The sequence below is a fragment of the Microcebus murinus genome, chromosome 4 (genome assembly GCF_040939455.1).
Source record: "Microcebus murinus isolate Inina chromosome 4, M.murinus_Inina_mat1.0, whole genome shotgun sequence".
Classification (NCBI taxonomy): domain Eukaryota; kingdom Metazoa; phylum Chordata; class Mammalia; order Primates; family Cheirogaleidae; genus Microcebus; species Microcebus murinus.
The window spans coordinates 101,258,315-101,274,208 of record NC_134107.1 but is presented as its reverse complement, the minus strand read 5'-3'; the positions used below and the strand labels follow the sequence as shown (position 1 = coordinate 101,274,208).

At 42.2% G+C, this 15,894-nt stretch overlaps 2 protein-coding genes across 2 annotated transcripts in view; both read left to right on the top strand.

The window, feature by feature from the left end:
• The window catches only part of HSPA8 (heat shock protein family A (Hsp70) member 8), a 146,741-nt gene that overhangs the window by 105,551 nt on the left and 25,296 nt on the right, over positions 1-15,894 (top strand). The window lies entirely within an intron of this gene.
• Positions 1-15,894, top strand: part of CLMP (CXADR like cell adhesion molecule) — a 104,298-nt gene that overhangs the window by 68,312 nt on the left and 20,092 nt on the right. Inside the window, exon 2 of the mRNA XM_012789880.3 lies at positions 4,589-4,746. Coding sequence (XP_012645334.1) covers positions 4,589-4,746 — 158 coding nt within the window. The remainder of the gene's footprint in view (positions 1-4,588; positions 4,747-15,894) is intronic.

Genomic DNA, 15,894 nt, shown 5'->3' with positions numbered 1-15,894 from the left:
GGCCATTTTCATTGTGTTTCATACTCTAAACAGAAATAATAGAAACCTTCTTGAGAATGTCAACAAGACCCTACAAGGGCATGAACTGTTGGTTCTGAAGGTCCCTCACAGGGCCAGCACATTCCTGTGGTCTCCTTTCTTTGCCACTGTGCTTAGCAATCCAGCTGGGGCTTCTCTCATGGTGGATGCCTTGGAGGACTCCTCCCCTGCAGTCTCAGCCCAAGCAGCCTTGCTGCAGAATGAAACAGTCTCCCCTGCTCCCTTCTTTCTCATTTCATTTCCCTGAAGGCAAGAATACAGGTCCTTTTCCTTCCCACTGATAGTTGCTAATCAATTGGGGGAAATTAACAGGAAATAGGAGAGGTAGTTTATATGCTTTGATTAGTCATGACTCTTGGTCTTTAGCTTTTAAAACCCTCCTGAAGTGGCAGAGTGAGTTCTCTCTGGGAAAGAAGACTTCACACAAGCCCTGGCACTTGGGGCTGTTCCAATCTGGAGGTTGTATGATTCTGTCTCATTATGAATGGCCTAAAAGAGATCATTTTTCACACTGAACTTCTTTATTACCGTGTAAGGTGATAAAGGAGGATCTAGAGCTAAAGCACACCTTGAACGTCGGGCACATCATACCTAGAATCTAGATGATGTTTCATCGTATCAGTTCATCAGTCATCAATACTGTAGATTTAACAGTCACCAATGTCAGATCCTTGGCCAGATACTGACAGAGAGAGAGTCACAGGAAGAAGGAGAGAAGGTGGCTTTGGAGTCTCTTAGTTCATGCTACTATAACAAACTACTTTGGACTGGGAGCCTTAAACAATAGACATCTATTTCTTAGAGTTCTGGAGGCTGGGAAGACCAAGATCAAGGAGCCAGAAAGTTCAATATCTGATGAGGGCCTACTTCCTGGTCATAGATACCGTCTTTTCTCTGTGTCCCCACATGGCAGAAAGGGTGAGGGACCTCTCTGGGGTCCTTTATATTCCATTCATCATGGCTCTACCTTTAAGACTTAATCACACCTCAAAGGCCCTACTCCTAATACCATCACATTGGGGGCTATAATTTCAACATATGAACTTGGGGGGGACACAAACCTTCAGTTTATAGCAGAGTCTGAAATTGCTGACAGGGTACTATTCCTGGAAAAAGACATAAGTTAGAGGTAAGAAAGCCAAAAGTCTTGGACTTAGTTCTGCCTCTAAAACCAATCAATCAATCAATCAATCAATACATAAATAAATAAAAGCAAGCCAAAAGTGAAACTGAATTCCTACTAGCCAAAGGTCAATATTGCATGGATGGGGGGGCAGGATGTATCCAAATGGGGTAACTCAGAATTCGGCTTTGGATAGAAAAGGCTGTTTCAGATTTTTTTTTTTTCTTTTTGAGATAGGGTTTTGCTCCGTTGCCCAGGCTAAAAGACAGTGGCATCATCATAGCTCACTGCAACCTCAGATTTCTGGGCTCAAGTGATCCTTCTTCCTTAGCTCCCAGGTACCCCACCACACCTGGCTGATTTTTAAATTTTTTGTAGAGACAGAATCCTGCTATGTTGCCTAGGCTGGTCTAGAACTATTGGGCTCAAGCAGTCTTCCTGTCTCAGCCTCCCAAAGTGCTAGGATTACAGTCATGAGCCATTGCACCCAGCGTGTTTTAGATTTTGAAACTATGTGACATGAAACTATAGAAAATGGAAGATAGAATTTAGAAGGATAAAAGAATGTGGGCTGGGCGTGGTGGACCACGCCTGTAATCCTAGCACTCTGGGAGGCCAAGGCAGGCGGATTGCTCAAGATCAAAAGTTTGAAAGGAGCCTGAGCAAGAGCGAGACCCTGTCTCTACTATAAATAGCAAGATATTAATTGGCCAACTAATATATGTATAGAAAAAATTAGCCGGGCATGGTGGCTCATGCCTATAGTCCCAGCTACTCGGGAGGCTGAGGCAGCAGGATTGCTTGAGCCCAGGAGTTTGAGGTTGCTGTGAGCTAGGCTGACGCCACGGCACTCACTCTAGCCTGGGCAACAAAGCAAGACTCTGTCTCAAAAAAATAAAAAATAAAAAAAATAAAAAACAAAGAATGTGTATCTCTTAGGGAAGCAGAAATTCCTTATAAGAGCCCACTTGTTCTCGGAGGCATTTCTGCACTTACAAAGAGATCTGGGAAGGTGACTTGTCTATGAGAAGGCTCTAAGGAGTGACCTGGAAACCCAGCCTGTGACCTGGTATTGGAGCCTACTCTGGGGAAGATGCCAGCCCCGCCCTCCCTTCTCCCACAGACAGTGCCTGGATGGAATGACCAAGGAAAATTCAGGGACCTGATACAGTTTAGCCCAGGCCCAGCTGATGGAACAGGAGTATTTCTACGAGCCTTATTTGTGAGGCACGAGAGAAATGAAAAATGAAGAAATAAAGCAATGCCCAGGGTGCTGCAACTTCCTCTCACGCAACAACTGAGGGTGGACACTATTTGGGGAGTTGTGTGAGCATCCGCAGCGGAAAGGGAGGTGTTATGGTCAGGAAAAAAGCACAGGGATGCCTGTTGGATACTGCAAAGGACTTAAATCTAAACTCAGTGTCTGCCCTCCCCACCTCACCCCAAAATAAAAACACATCGTTCTTCTGACTTCCCTATCCCTGCTAATGCAGTCACTATCCTGCCATGCAAGCTGGAAAACAGCCTTTGGTTTTTTTTGTTTTTGTTTTTGTTTTTGTTTTAACACAGAGTCTCACTCTGTTGCTCGGGCTAGAGTGCTGTGGTGTCAGCCTAGCTCACGGCAACCTCAAACTCCAGGGCTCAAGCAATCCTCCTGCCTCAGCCTCCCGAGTAGGTGGGACTACAGGCATGCACCACCATGCCTGGCTAATTTTTTCTATATATATTTTGTGTTGTCTAGCTAATTTCTTTCTATTTTTTAGTAGAGATGGGGTCTCCTTCTTGCATAGGCTGGTCTTGAATTCCTGAGCTCAAACAATCCATCTGTCTTGGCCTCCCAGAGTGCTAGGATTATAGGCGTGAGCCACTGCACCTGCCCAGCCCAGTTTTGAATGCCATTTCTTTCTCCTCTTAGAGCTGGTCAGTTGCTGTGTCTTATCGTTTTGACTTCCTGTTACCTCTCAAATTTGTCCTTTTTTTTTTTTTTTAACCACTTTTATCATTATCCTGGGACAGTATCTCTCACCTGGAAAAATGTAACAGCTTTTTCACAAATGCATGTCTATTTCCCTTTTCCTGTGCATTCTATACACAGCTCCTAAATAGCTCATCTTAAACAAAGCAATAGATTATGTCACATTGCAGCAAGCAAGGCCTTTTATCACATAAACTGCCCCACTTTTCCAGCCTAACTTGTTACTACCTTCCCACATTTATTCTTCACACCAGGCAGCTGAACTATTTATTACCATTCACTGAAGATCCCCACATTTTCCCATCCTGTGCCTGTTCCTGTCATCTCCCCTCCCCACATCTCAATGCCGTTCTTCATCCTCTATTTCTATTTACATGAATTCCATTTTCCAAAGCCCATTCAAATACCACCTTCTTAATAATAAAATCAGTTGCATTTTACTCAGAGCTACTAAGTGCTAAATGCTATGCTAGATGATTTACATACCATATTTCTAAATATTTAAAAAACACTTGAAGGATTTAAACTTTCCCTGAACCCTAGAATAAATTACCTATAATTTCTCTTCTCGAAATTTGCATAGCCCTTTGATCATGAATAATTTCCCCTTATTCTACACTATTTGTAGTGTTGTTTTTTCATCCTCTTAAATACATGCTATTGGTCAGCAACAACTGTTGCTAGATTTGAAAAACTCACTTGTAAAATAAGAAGGTTCATCTCTAAGGTTTTCTCCACCTTCAAATGGTTAGCATGCTATATCTTCAAGAACATGAGTTGCTGGGTGACGCAGTGCATAGTTTCCTTGAGCATCATCCTTTTGGAAGCTTCTGTTAGTAGAAGACAGAAAGATTGAAAGACACAGTTATTGGCTGGGCACAGTGGCTCATGCCTGCAATTCTAGCACGTTGGGAGGCCGAGGTGGGAGGATTGCTTGGAGGCCTAGAGTTCAAGACCAGCCTGAGCAATACGGCAAGACCCTGTCTTGTCAAAAAAGAAAAATTAGCTGGGCGTGGTCACACACACTTGTAGTCACAGCTACTTGGGAGGCTGAGGCAAGAAGATTGCTTGGGCCCAGAAGTTTGAGGTTGCTGTGAGCTAGGCTAAAGCCACTGCACTCTAGCTCCTGCAACAGAGAGAGATCCTACTTCAAAAAAAAAAAAAAAAGTCAGTTGTTGACCTGAGCAATTTCATTGTTCATAAAAACCCAGTAAGGTAGGAAAGACAGGCACTAGTAGGATGGAATTTAGTGGGGCATTAAAGAAGATATGATTAATGGAGGAGCCACTGTGAGACACTGGAACTTGTAGTACTTTTGTTCTAGGATTATTCCAACACCTTGACCTGCTCCTTGCCCCCAGGAACACCCAATAATTATCTGTTATCTAATTTGCTCCACACACATTGCCATCCAATTTCTACATTATGCATTAGATGTCTTTCTGTTTCAGTTTCCTACTACACTGGAACCTTGGGGACTCACACGGAGATCAAGAGAGTGGCAGAGGAAAAGGTCACCTTGCCCTGTCACCATCAACTGGGGCTTCCAGAAAAAGACACCCTGGATATTGAATGGCTACTCACTGATAATGAGGGGAACCAAAAAGTGGTAAGTATAGAAGTATACGTCTCGCTAGAGTCCCTCTCCTAGTCCTCCCACATTTGCCTTTCCTTGGTCTTCCAGTCTTTCTCATTAGGTTTGAAAGAGCTAGAATTGCTTTTTCATCTGGCTTACACTTGAAAGACCCTAGATACAAAACTGTAGAGAAGAAAGAGTATTTAGGTTGTGAGAATAAAAGACTCTTTGTTCTTTGGCCAAGCCAGAACTACTAGAAAGCCATCTGGCATTTACCCAGGGAGAGAATCTGTACTGTTAATGTCTTTGCCTAAACAGAGGACTAAGCTGTGGCAGCTTGATTCCCCAGTCTGGAGAGCCAGAACCTGAAACCTACTCAAGCAGGCCTGCCTCTCTCCCTCCTCTTAAATCATTACCTCCTGCCCTGCTTCAGCCTTGCACAAAGTCATGACTTCTAAGCTCTAGGATGGTGTGATGTGACAAAAAACATTTCATGCAGAGAAACAAGTAGAGGACATGAATGAAAATGTTTCACACATGTATAATTGGCCAGAAAGAATTGATACTTGTTCTGGAGTGGAAAAATAAAGGAGTGGGCCCTGGGTCTTCAGTTCTCAGGTTGGGTAGGGCCATGATGGTCCACTAGTTTTATGCGCTTCTGCCAGTGTGACCGTAGCTTGCAGGGCTCTGCCTCCTGGTGACCGACTGTGCTGGCCAATGGTGGAGAATGAGAACTCAGTCACCTACTGTGACCATCCTTCTGCCTTGCTGGCATTCAGCCACAGCAGCTTTCCTCAATCCAGGTTTTCTAGTATGACTATCCTTTTTTTTTGAGGCAGAGTCTTGCTTTGTTGCCCAGGCTAGAATGAGTGCCGTGGCATCGGCCTAGCTCACAGCAACCTCAAACTCCTGGGCTCAAGCAATCCTACTGTCTCAGCCTCCCGAGTAGCTGGGACTACAGGCATGCGCCACCATGCCCAGCTAATTTTTTCTATATATATTAGTTGGCCAATTAATTTCTTTCTATTTATAGTAGAGATGGGGTCTCACTCTTGCTCAGGCTGGTTTCGAACTCCTGACCTTGAGCAATCCGCCCACCTCGGCCTCCCAGAGTGCTAGGATTACAGGCGTGAGCCACCACGCCCGGCCAGTATGACTATTCTTACCCCCTTTACTTATGAACTTATATTGTTGTTAAGAGACTTATCTTTTTTATTTAAAAGCTTTACGATTTAAAAAAGTCTATAGCTTAGGGAAGCTGACTTTCTTCCTGTTTTTCAGAGCTTTGCTTCTTTCCCTGATTAAAAAAAATGACAAATTGTCCTTTCCTCTTTTCTGTCTACACTACTAATTTCATAAAATGCATTATGTTAGGAAAAGTTAAAGTTCTCACTGAAAATAAATTTCAGAATCACTGTTGGAGTTTCACGTGCTGAAATTCGCTGTCTGCATCACCTTGTTATTTTGATACTGCTTGTGCTTGTCATTTTGTTCTCGTAGTGCAGCATCCTGAGACTCTATCTGTGCTCCGTAGAGCAAGGTCACCTCAACCTGCGCATGTTTATTCCCACATCTTCCTGGTCAATGCTAGACATGATATTCTCAGTTCTGAATGAAGTAAATAAGAGCCCATGTTCTTGTAATAAAAATCCAGGATTGACTCTGATAAAGACTTCCTCCTTTGGCTACACTTGAATCAGGCTCCTGAGTTCTTTCTGAGTAGACCTGATCTTAGGCTTCCCTTTCTGTCCTCGTAGAATACATTTTGGAGCAAGAAGCCTGCTAAGTTAATTGAGCTAAAATCCCCCACTCTTGGTATCTTATCACCCTCAGTATCTTATCACCCTGGCCTGCCCACAATAATCCTAACAAGTAGGTTTAGCCAGAAATGCCCTTACCCCTGATGTTTCCTCTTAGTAATTTTCTGTCTACCAACCCCTGCCCTGCCCCTTGGTTATACATCCCCACTTGTCCTTGCTGGAGTCAGCGTCAGGCTCAATCTCTGTCCCCCTTCACAAGACCCTGTTGCAGTGGTCCTTACACCTATTTAACCTTGAATAAAGTCTGCCTTACCAACATTAGCAAGTCTCACTCGATAATTTTCTAACAATGCCACACATCAACCTTGCATCCAAATGTTTTCACTTGAACTAAAGAAAAACAGAGTTGCTTGATTACACAGCCAAGTGAATATAAAGGTTAAGAAGTTAATTATTGATTTTAAAAGGCCACTTGATAATGGTTATAAGCAGTCACAATTCCCTACCTGCCTTCAGTTGATACTCTAAGGATGGTCATATGTTCAATTATTCAGATTACACAAATTTATTTAGTAATTACTATACTATATGCCATGCTAAGTACCACGATACAATAGTGAAGAAGATATCGTAGTCCTTGCCTTCTTGGAGTTTACAGTGAAAAGACATTCAATAATTTTTAAAAAGAAGAGAGAGAGAGAGGCAGGGCATGGTGGCTCACGCCTGTAATCCTAGCACTATGGGAGGCTGAGGTGGGAGGATCGCTCAAGCTCAGGAGTTCGAAACCAGCCTGAACAAGAGTGAGCCCCCCATCTCTACTAAAAATAGAAAGAAATTAATCAGCCAACTAAAAATATATAGAAAAAATTAGCCGGGCACGGTGGCACATGCCTGTAGTCCCTGCTACTCAGGAGGCTGAGGCAGAAGGATTGCTTGAGCCCAGGAGTTTGAGGTTACTGTGAGCTAGGCTGACGTCATGACACTCTAGCCGGGGCAATAGGGTGAGACTCTGTCTCAAAAAACAAAAACAAAAACAAAAAATGAAAATAGAGAGAGAGACAGAGACAGAGAGGAGGAAGGAAGGAAGGAAACAAGCAATAAATATTAGCTGTATGATACCATGTACAAATCTGTTTAGCAAATATTATTAATATCTCATTTAATTTAATCCTCATGACTGTGATTATTAGGCCTATTTTACAAATGAGGAATTGAGGTATGCTTACACACACAAAGTGAGCAAATTGCCTAAGGTCACCGATTTTGCATTTGTAAATTAGGCACTCTGACATCAAAGCCTGGGCTGTGAAGCACCAGCTTTATTATCTTCACAAATAATGTGAAAGTATAATGTGTGCCATGTAAGAAATAAGGAGAATGTGAGAAGAAAATCATTCCAGACAGAACCTATTTTGCAAAGACCTTATGCAGGAAAAAGCTTAGTATTACTGGAAGTTATAAAAGATCAAAAATCAATTTAGTTACATTTAATAAATATTTATTGCAGTCCCACTATAAACACAGCCTACGGCAAAGCAGCTAATTGAAGAGATAAATGTATAAAAAGACAACTTCAGAACTGCATGACAAACATCAAGAATCATGATCAAGATAAACAGAGTGTTCTAGAGGAATATAAAGGAGGAGCCACTGGCCAGGAGTAGCTGGAGGAGGGGAAAACTCAAGAACATCTTCTTGTGGAGAAAGCACAGCTGATCTAAGTCTTGATAAAAAAGAACTGCCCTGAAGAAATCACAAGAGCATAGACACAAAGGCTGGAAAATTCTGGGAAATCATATGCAGCTAGTATAGGTGGAGTATAAGATGTGAGCCTGCAGAGGTTGCAAGACCGGCACATAGAAGATCTTGTATGACATACTAGGGAACTTAGAATTTGAAGAGTGCAAGGGACATATTTGCATTTTAGGGTGATCATTCTGACACTGCATGGCACACTGATTTAAGGGAAACCCAAATAAAAGCAAGATCAATTAAACAATTTCAGACTATATACAACAAGGGTTTAAATGACTGTCACAGGTAGTTGGAATATCAAGAAAGGAATAATAAAATTATCAGGTAAAGTTGCCAGGACTTTATAATTGCCAGGGTGTTGGGAACGGGAGTGAGGGTGACTAAGTAAGAAAATACAGGAAGAGTTGGAATGCATGTAGCACTTAAAGTAGGCTGCCAATGACGTAGATCCTAAGTTTAGCTTTACATTTCAATCTGAGAAGAAATGTTTTCATCCCTTTTGTCTAGGATGCTCAGATTATGCAGGGAACATTTGGGGGTAGAAAGGTAGTCTCCAGAATATTTGAATTTCAGCCTTGATAGCTTAGCCCGGAGAACTCTGGAGCTTTCCTCCTGGTTCTAAAGATAGAAACACAACTAAATTTCTAGCTAGGGACCAGATAGGGATCTTCTCTCAAGATCAGTCAGGAAAACACACAACAGAAAGTTTTCTCCTCTATTTTTCAGATGGAGAAGTTAGGACAGAGATGTGCCAATTCCTAGGCCTAACCTCTTGCACTTCACTCTTTCCTTCTTCTCTTTGGCCTTGAGCAAGAAAAATCCTGATCTTCCATGACCATTGCTTGGTCATTAAAAAAAAAATTTAAAAAAAGGAAGGAAAAATCCTGATCTAAAACATAGAAAGAGACCTGCATCTATCTCCATTCAAAGCGGTTTTATGATTACTACAGAGGCCATGGCACAGCAGAGCAACTGCCAGGAAGCTGAGCTGATGCGTCTGTTCCATACAAGTCCTAGCAAATTGCTCTCGGTCCACTAGAAATGCCATGAAGCGGACAGCCCCACGACAGCTGCAATTCACACATTTAATTTTTTTGTTTATTTGCAAAAGGATGAAATTGATGTGCATTATTCTCTCATCACACCCTGCTTAGTCTCAGCACTACATTTCTTAGAATTAAAAACAAAATAAAACAAAGAAGCACACAAGCATCTGAGATTCAACACGTGTGAGCCAAATTGCAAGGCTGTAACTGAGACCCAATCCACGTCAGAAGTGTGTGTGAAATCTTCATATTAAATAATTTTTAATTATATTATAAGGCTATGTTGCAATTGTATAATCTCTATGTTCCAAAGATGTCAGATGCTTACCTGTATGTTATCTCTTTTTTCTTCATTAAATATTTGGACAGTTCCAGCCTGGGCAATAAAAGCAAGACCCTATCTCAGGGGTCCTCAAACTTTTTAAACAGGGGGCCAGTTCACTGTCCCTCAGACCGTGGGAGGGCCGGACTATAGTTTTAAAAAAAACTATGAACAAATTCCTGTGCACACTGCACATATCTTATTTTGAAGTAAAAAAACAAACGGGCAGAAACACCAGCATGTAGTCCGAGGGCTGTAGTTTGAGGGCACCTGCCCTATCTCTTTTTAAATTTTTTTTGTTTTTATTTTTTTTCTTTTCTCTTTCACTTAAAGAATGAGAATCTATACCCTATCTCTTAAGGAAAAAAAAAAGGGGGCGGGGGCGAGCGCAGTGGCTCACACCTGTAATCCTAGCACTCTGGGAGGCCGAGGCGGGTGGATTGCTTGAGGTCAGGAGTTCAAAACCAGCCTGAGCAAGAAGAGACCCCGTCTCTACTATAAATAGAAAGAAATTAATTGGCCAACTAAAAATACATACAAAAAATTAGCCGGGCATGGTGGCGCATGCCTGTAGTCCCAGCTACTCGGGAGGCTGAGGCAGTAGGATTGCTTGAGCCGAGGAGTTTGAGGTTGCTGTGAGCTAGGCTGATGCCACAGCACTCACTCTAGCCTGGGCAACAAAGTGAGACTCTGTGTCAAAAAAAAAAAAAAAAAAAGGGACAGGATTTTGGGGAAAGGGGAAAAAAAGCAGATGGAGTTAGGCCTACTTGCATGTACTAAGCACTATGGTAGAGATAGCCCCAAGACACTGAAGCTTGAAGGAGTCACCATTCTAATTGGGGAGCCTGGAAAGGCTATACATACAAGGTGGCCTTTGAGCTTGATCTTGAGGCCAGGACAGGTGGTGTTCAGGTAAAAATAAAAGAGGGAGAGGCATTTCAGAAAGAGAAGACTACATTATTAAAGCCAAAGATATGTCAGAAAACATTGTTCAGAATTAAGAAACATGAAGTTTGGGGACTAGGGTATTCAAGAGTATGAGGGGAGGGGTTAAAGATGAGGAGGCGTGGTCCAGACTGCCCTGGCCTTACGGGCCACATTCAGGGAGCCAAGCTTTCGTCCACAGTATGCACAGGTGTAGGGAAACAGATGGAGGTTCTCACCCAGGGAACTTTGCTACACAAACCACGAATGTATGGAATGATTAATATTCTTGGAGTACTGAGCTGAACAATTTTGGAAACCTTAGGGTTGTTTTTTTTTTTTTTGAGAAACAGGTTCTTGCTATGTTGCCCAGGCTGGACTCGAACTCCTGAGCTCAAGCAATCCTCTCGCCTCAGCCTCTGGAGTAGCTGGGACTACAGGTGTACCACTGAGCCCTTCCCCTTAGGGGCTTTCTTGAACCCAGAATCAGTCTAATAGAAATGATGATGCTAACATTTGAGTGCTTGCAATGTCATTCCCACAAAAATCCTATTAAGTAGCTTAGCCTCAATTAACACTTAAGGACCTTAAGGTTTAGAAAGGTTAGTTAACTGACCTGAATGAGGCACACAGCTGTACGCTCATTCAGATGGAGGAGTTTCCACTTGAATGCAGACCATTTGACTTCCCAGCAGCTCTCTCAATCACTGTGCCATGGTACAGCAGTTTTTCAAAATTTAGGTCACAACCCATTAATGGATCCTAAGTAACTGGAAATTTTGTTTGGATTTTGTTTTAATATAAACTAGATAATATCAGAATGTATTACACATATACTTTTTCATAAAACTTACGTTTCAGTTATATATATGTATGTTATATGTGTGTTGGGTCATGAAAAAAATGTATTTCTCAATGTGATTCTGTTCAAAACAGTTTGAAAGCCCCTGCTGTACTGTACTTCCAGCAGTCCAAAGCAGCCGGATTCTACTCCAAGTCCTACTAACTAAGGCTCTCCAAAGTCAAATGTACCTTTCAAAACTGGCCGGCCAAGGTGGCTCACGCCTGTAATCCTAACACTCTGGGAGGCCGAGGCAGGCGGATTGCTCGAGGTCAGGAGTTTGAAACCAGCCTGAGCAAGAATGAGACCCCGTCTCTACTATAAATAGAAAGAAACTAATTGGCTAACTAATATATAGAGAAAAGAAATTAGCCGGGCATGGTGGCGCATGCCTGTAGTCCCAGCTACTAGGACGGCTGAGGCAGAAGGATCACTTGAGCCCAGGAGTCTGAGGTTGCTGTGAGCTAGGCTGACGCCACAGCACCGACTCTAGCCTGGGCAACAGAGTGAGACTCTGTCTCAAAAAATAAATAAATAAAATAAATAAAAAAATAAAAATAAAACAAAGGCACCTCCTGATGCTAGCCCAAATACTAAAATAAACAAGAAAGAAATTCCAAAGCCCTCAGGCCAAAAAAGTCACCAACCTTCCAAAGCCCACAAAACACAGAAGTTCCTAAAAAATTACCTAACTCTTTACTGTCCTTGAGGCTTTGTGGGTGATTATGCACCCAGGGAAAACAAGGACAAGTCAGAAAGAAAGAAAATAACATTAATTGAGCACCTATTAAGTGTTCCAAACTTACTTGTCCTATCTCCAGACATCAGCCCCTCATTCAGTCTTTGAGATAAGATGTCCAGTCTTTTCCTGTTGCAATGCATTTCCTCCTCTCCCCATTGTCCCTCCAGTTTGGCATTTCTGTGGCAGCTCCTTCCATCTGCCAGGAAACCTACCCTTCCTGTAGACTATAACAGGATGTGGGGCCTAATGCCCTGCAAACATTTAAAACAAACAAGTACCACATCCGGAAGAAGGGCTGGGATCCTAGCTCTTCCTGGTCGGTGTCTAAGGGAGAGGGCTTTCAGCTGAGTGTTAGGAATCCTATGGAATTATTTGCAAAATAATAGATATGTTTTTCTGGGTCAGAGTTCATAGGTTTTATCTGATTGGGAAGGAAAATAAAGCTGGGAGGTGGGGCTAATGACTTAGTTTTACTAAGTAATTACCCAAATACTTAGAAATGGTGCCAGTACATAAGAGGTTGGTTGCCTTTCAAGGGGTAAGCATAGGACAGACACCTCTCCCTGGTCCTAAGAACTCCCTGGGATACCCAGCTGCAGTGGGAAAGTCCAGTTATTAATTACTTATATCTAGCATGAATGCAGGAGGGCCATGAGGAACTACCCTATTCTAGCAGAATTAAACTGCAGCTGTCTCAGCTTTAGATAGAGATGTGTGTGCCCACCTTATAGATGGCACGGAACAAATATTTATTAAACAAAAGAATGGCCTTAAATCTAAGCAGTTCATTGGAGACTCACTTCCTTGATTTTGTTGTAAACTTTCACTGTATCATGATGACTTTCCTTTTTTTAATGTAAGTAGTTAATATTTGTAAAGTACTAAGAACAGTGCCTAGCACAAAATAAATGCCACAAATGTGTTTTGTTAGACAAAGACAAACATCTGGACTGACTGCATTGTATTGTGTTCAGATTTTCATTTCTATGGCCAATTCACATGCATAAAGCCAGAGCCAAGCACTATGCTTGGCACAGAGAGGTCACTAAGTGGTCACTGAGTAAAGGAACAATCCTTTCACACCCATTGTTTCTCTTTAAATTCTTACTATAAGCCCGTGAAGTCTGTTGGATAAGAACTGTTCTCCAATTTTCTTTTAATACATGAGGAAAATTAGAACCTAATTCATCTCCAGAAAACTTGGACTCTAAACCTTTTAGATCCTAAAAGGTGAAGGACCTTGTCCAAAATCAATTTCAGAGTCCCACCTGGAACCCAAGATTCCTGGAGACAAATAATTTTCCTGCCCCGGTCCCCTCCCTCCATAGCGTGTAGCTCTTCCTCACATACACCATTGGTAGGTGTCTCCTGAACATCATTTTGTAGACTAAAAAAATTCTGAAAAGTACAGTAAATGCATTATTTCAGTCAAAAGTTCAGTCTTTATTACTAGATAGATGTTTTGTCTTGAATTTCTGCATTCTTTTCAATAGATGCTGTAAGTTATGGGGAGGGGCAAGTAGCTAGGCTGTATGTTATGGGGGCGGGAGGAGAGGAGGGAAGGAAAGTGTCCAATTTTAGAGTCCAGGTTTTCTGGAGGTGAATTAGGGTCTAGTTTTTCTCATATATTAATTTCCACAGAAATAGAAATTAACTGGTGGATGGCTGATAGTGATACTCATGTTTCTTATCCATAGCAATGAAAATCATTCTTGTTCATGGAGATGCAAATGAATTTTGTCCAATGGAAAATATAAATCTTTTTTAGTCCTAATTCTCATTTGAACTGGTAATAACATCTTACTGGTTCTATCATTAATTATTGAGTGAAGTAAAATCTTTGAGACATGTTTATTTTCTATGTATACAAGAGTCGTAGTTTTACCTTCTTTCAAAAAAGTTATCTTTTAGCCGGGCTTGGTGGCTCACGCCTGTAATCCTGGCACTGTGGGAGGCGGAGGCAGGCGGATCGCTCAAGCTCAGGAGTTCGAAGCCAGCCTGAGCAAGAGCGAGACCCTGTCTCTACTAAAAATAGAAAGAAATTAATTGGCCAATTAAAATATATATAGAAAAAAGTAGCTAGGCATGGTGGCATATGCCTGTAGTCCCAGCTACTCCAGAGGCTGAAGCAGGAAGATCACTTGAGCCCAGAAGTTTGAGGTTGATGTGAGCCAGGCTGATGCCACAGCAACAGAGTGAGACTCTGTCTCAAAAAATAAAAAAAGTTATCTTTTAACATTAATACTCATTTCTTTGTAGTATTATCATCTCTGGCATGGTGCCAAGCCCAGAGGATGTTTTTAATAAATGCTTATTGAATGGAGGACTGCAAAGTTGCAAAACAGCCTAGACAGAGACAACAGATGTCTATAAAATCAGATAAAACAAAAAGGTGCCCTGGACAACACCTAGTATGATAGAAAAGGCAACCTATTTGCCCATCTACAAAGTCTTTTACAATTTCTCTTCAAATAAAAATGGTGCAAAGAAATGGTATGGATGAGAGCAAAGAAATCATTCTCAAAGTGTCATATCAGGAAAGGTTTTGTGAGGAGTTAACATTAATTTTGGACTTAAAAGAATGAATAGAGTTTCTTTATGTGGAGAGATGAAGAAAAGGGAGTTTCTTTTTTGAGACAGAGTCTGGCTCTTTTGCCCGAGCTAGAGTGCCATGGCGTTAGCCTAGCGCACAGCAACTTCCAACTCCTGGGCTAAAGAGATCCTTCTGCCTCAGCCTCCTGTGTAGCTGGGACTACAGGCATGCACCACCATGCCCGGCTAATTTTTTTCTATATATTTTCAGTTGGCCAATTAATTTCTTTCTATTTTTAGTAGAGACGGGGTCTCGCTCTTGCTCAGGCTGGTCTGGCACTCCTGAGTTTGAGCAATCCGCCCGCCTCCGCCTCCAGGGTGCTCCAGGCATGAGGCACCACGCCTGGCCGAAAAGGGAGTTTCTGAGTAAGAAAATGCTGTGAGCAAAGGCACAGGAGCACAAAGAAAGCATCACTCATATTAAAGAAAGGGAAATAATGTAATGTGATTGCACCCAGGTAGGTGAAGTGGACTAAATAAGAAAACAAGATTGGGAGGTAACACAGACATTATTTTGAGGACACTAGGCTGAGTCAGGTCATCGTTCAGGGGTGTGGGGAGCCATTAAAGGTTTCTGAGCTGGAAAAGAGCAAATGCGAGTTTTACATTAGTAAGATCAACTTGGCAGCAGTATGGAGGGTAGAGTGGAGAGGACAGAAATATACAGCAGCCAGGCTGCTGGGAATATGAAAATGAAGCTCAGAAATAAACCAGGGGCCAGGTGTGGTGGCTCACACCTGTAATCCTAGCTCTCTGGGAGGCCGAGACAGGAGGAGAGCTCGAGGGCAGGAGTTCAAGACCAACCTGAGGAATAGCGAGACCCCCGTCTCTACTAAAAATAGAAAGAAATTAGCTGGACAACTAAAAATATATACAAAAAATTAGCTGGGCATGGTGGCACATGCCTGTAGTCCCAGCTACATGGGAGGCTAGGGCAGAAGGATTGCTTGAGCCCAGGAGTTTGAGGTTGCTGTGAGCTAGGCTGATGCCACAGCACTCTAGTCCTGGCAACAGAGCGAAACTCTGTCTCAAAAAAACTCAATAAATAAATAAACTAGGGACAGAGATACCAATTAATATGAGAACTGTCACAATAGTGAAGGTATTTGAAATGAGAGGGCAATATTGAAGGAAAATGCTTTAAGTATCTTAACAGTGTTTAATATTCTCTCACCTGTTTCCTCGCCCTTTGCCCCCAA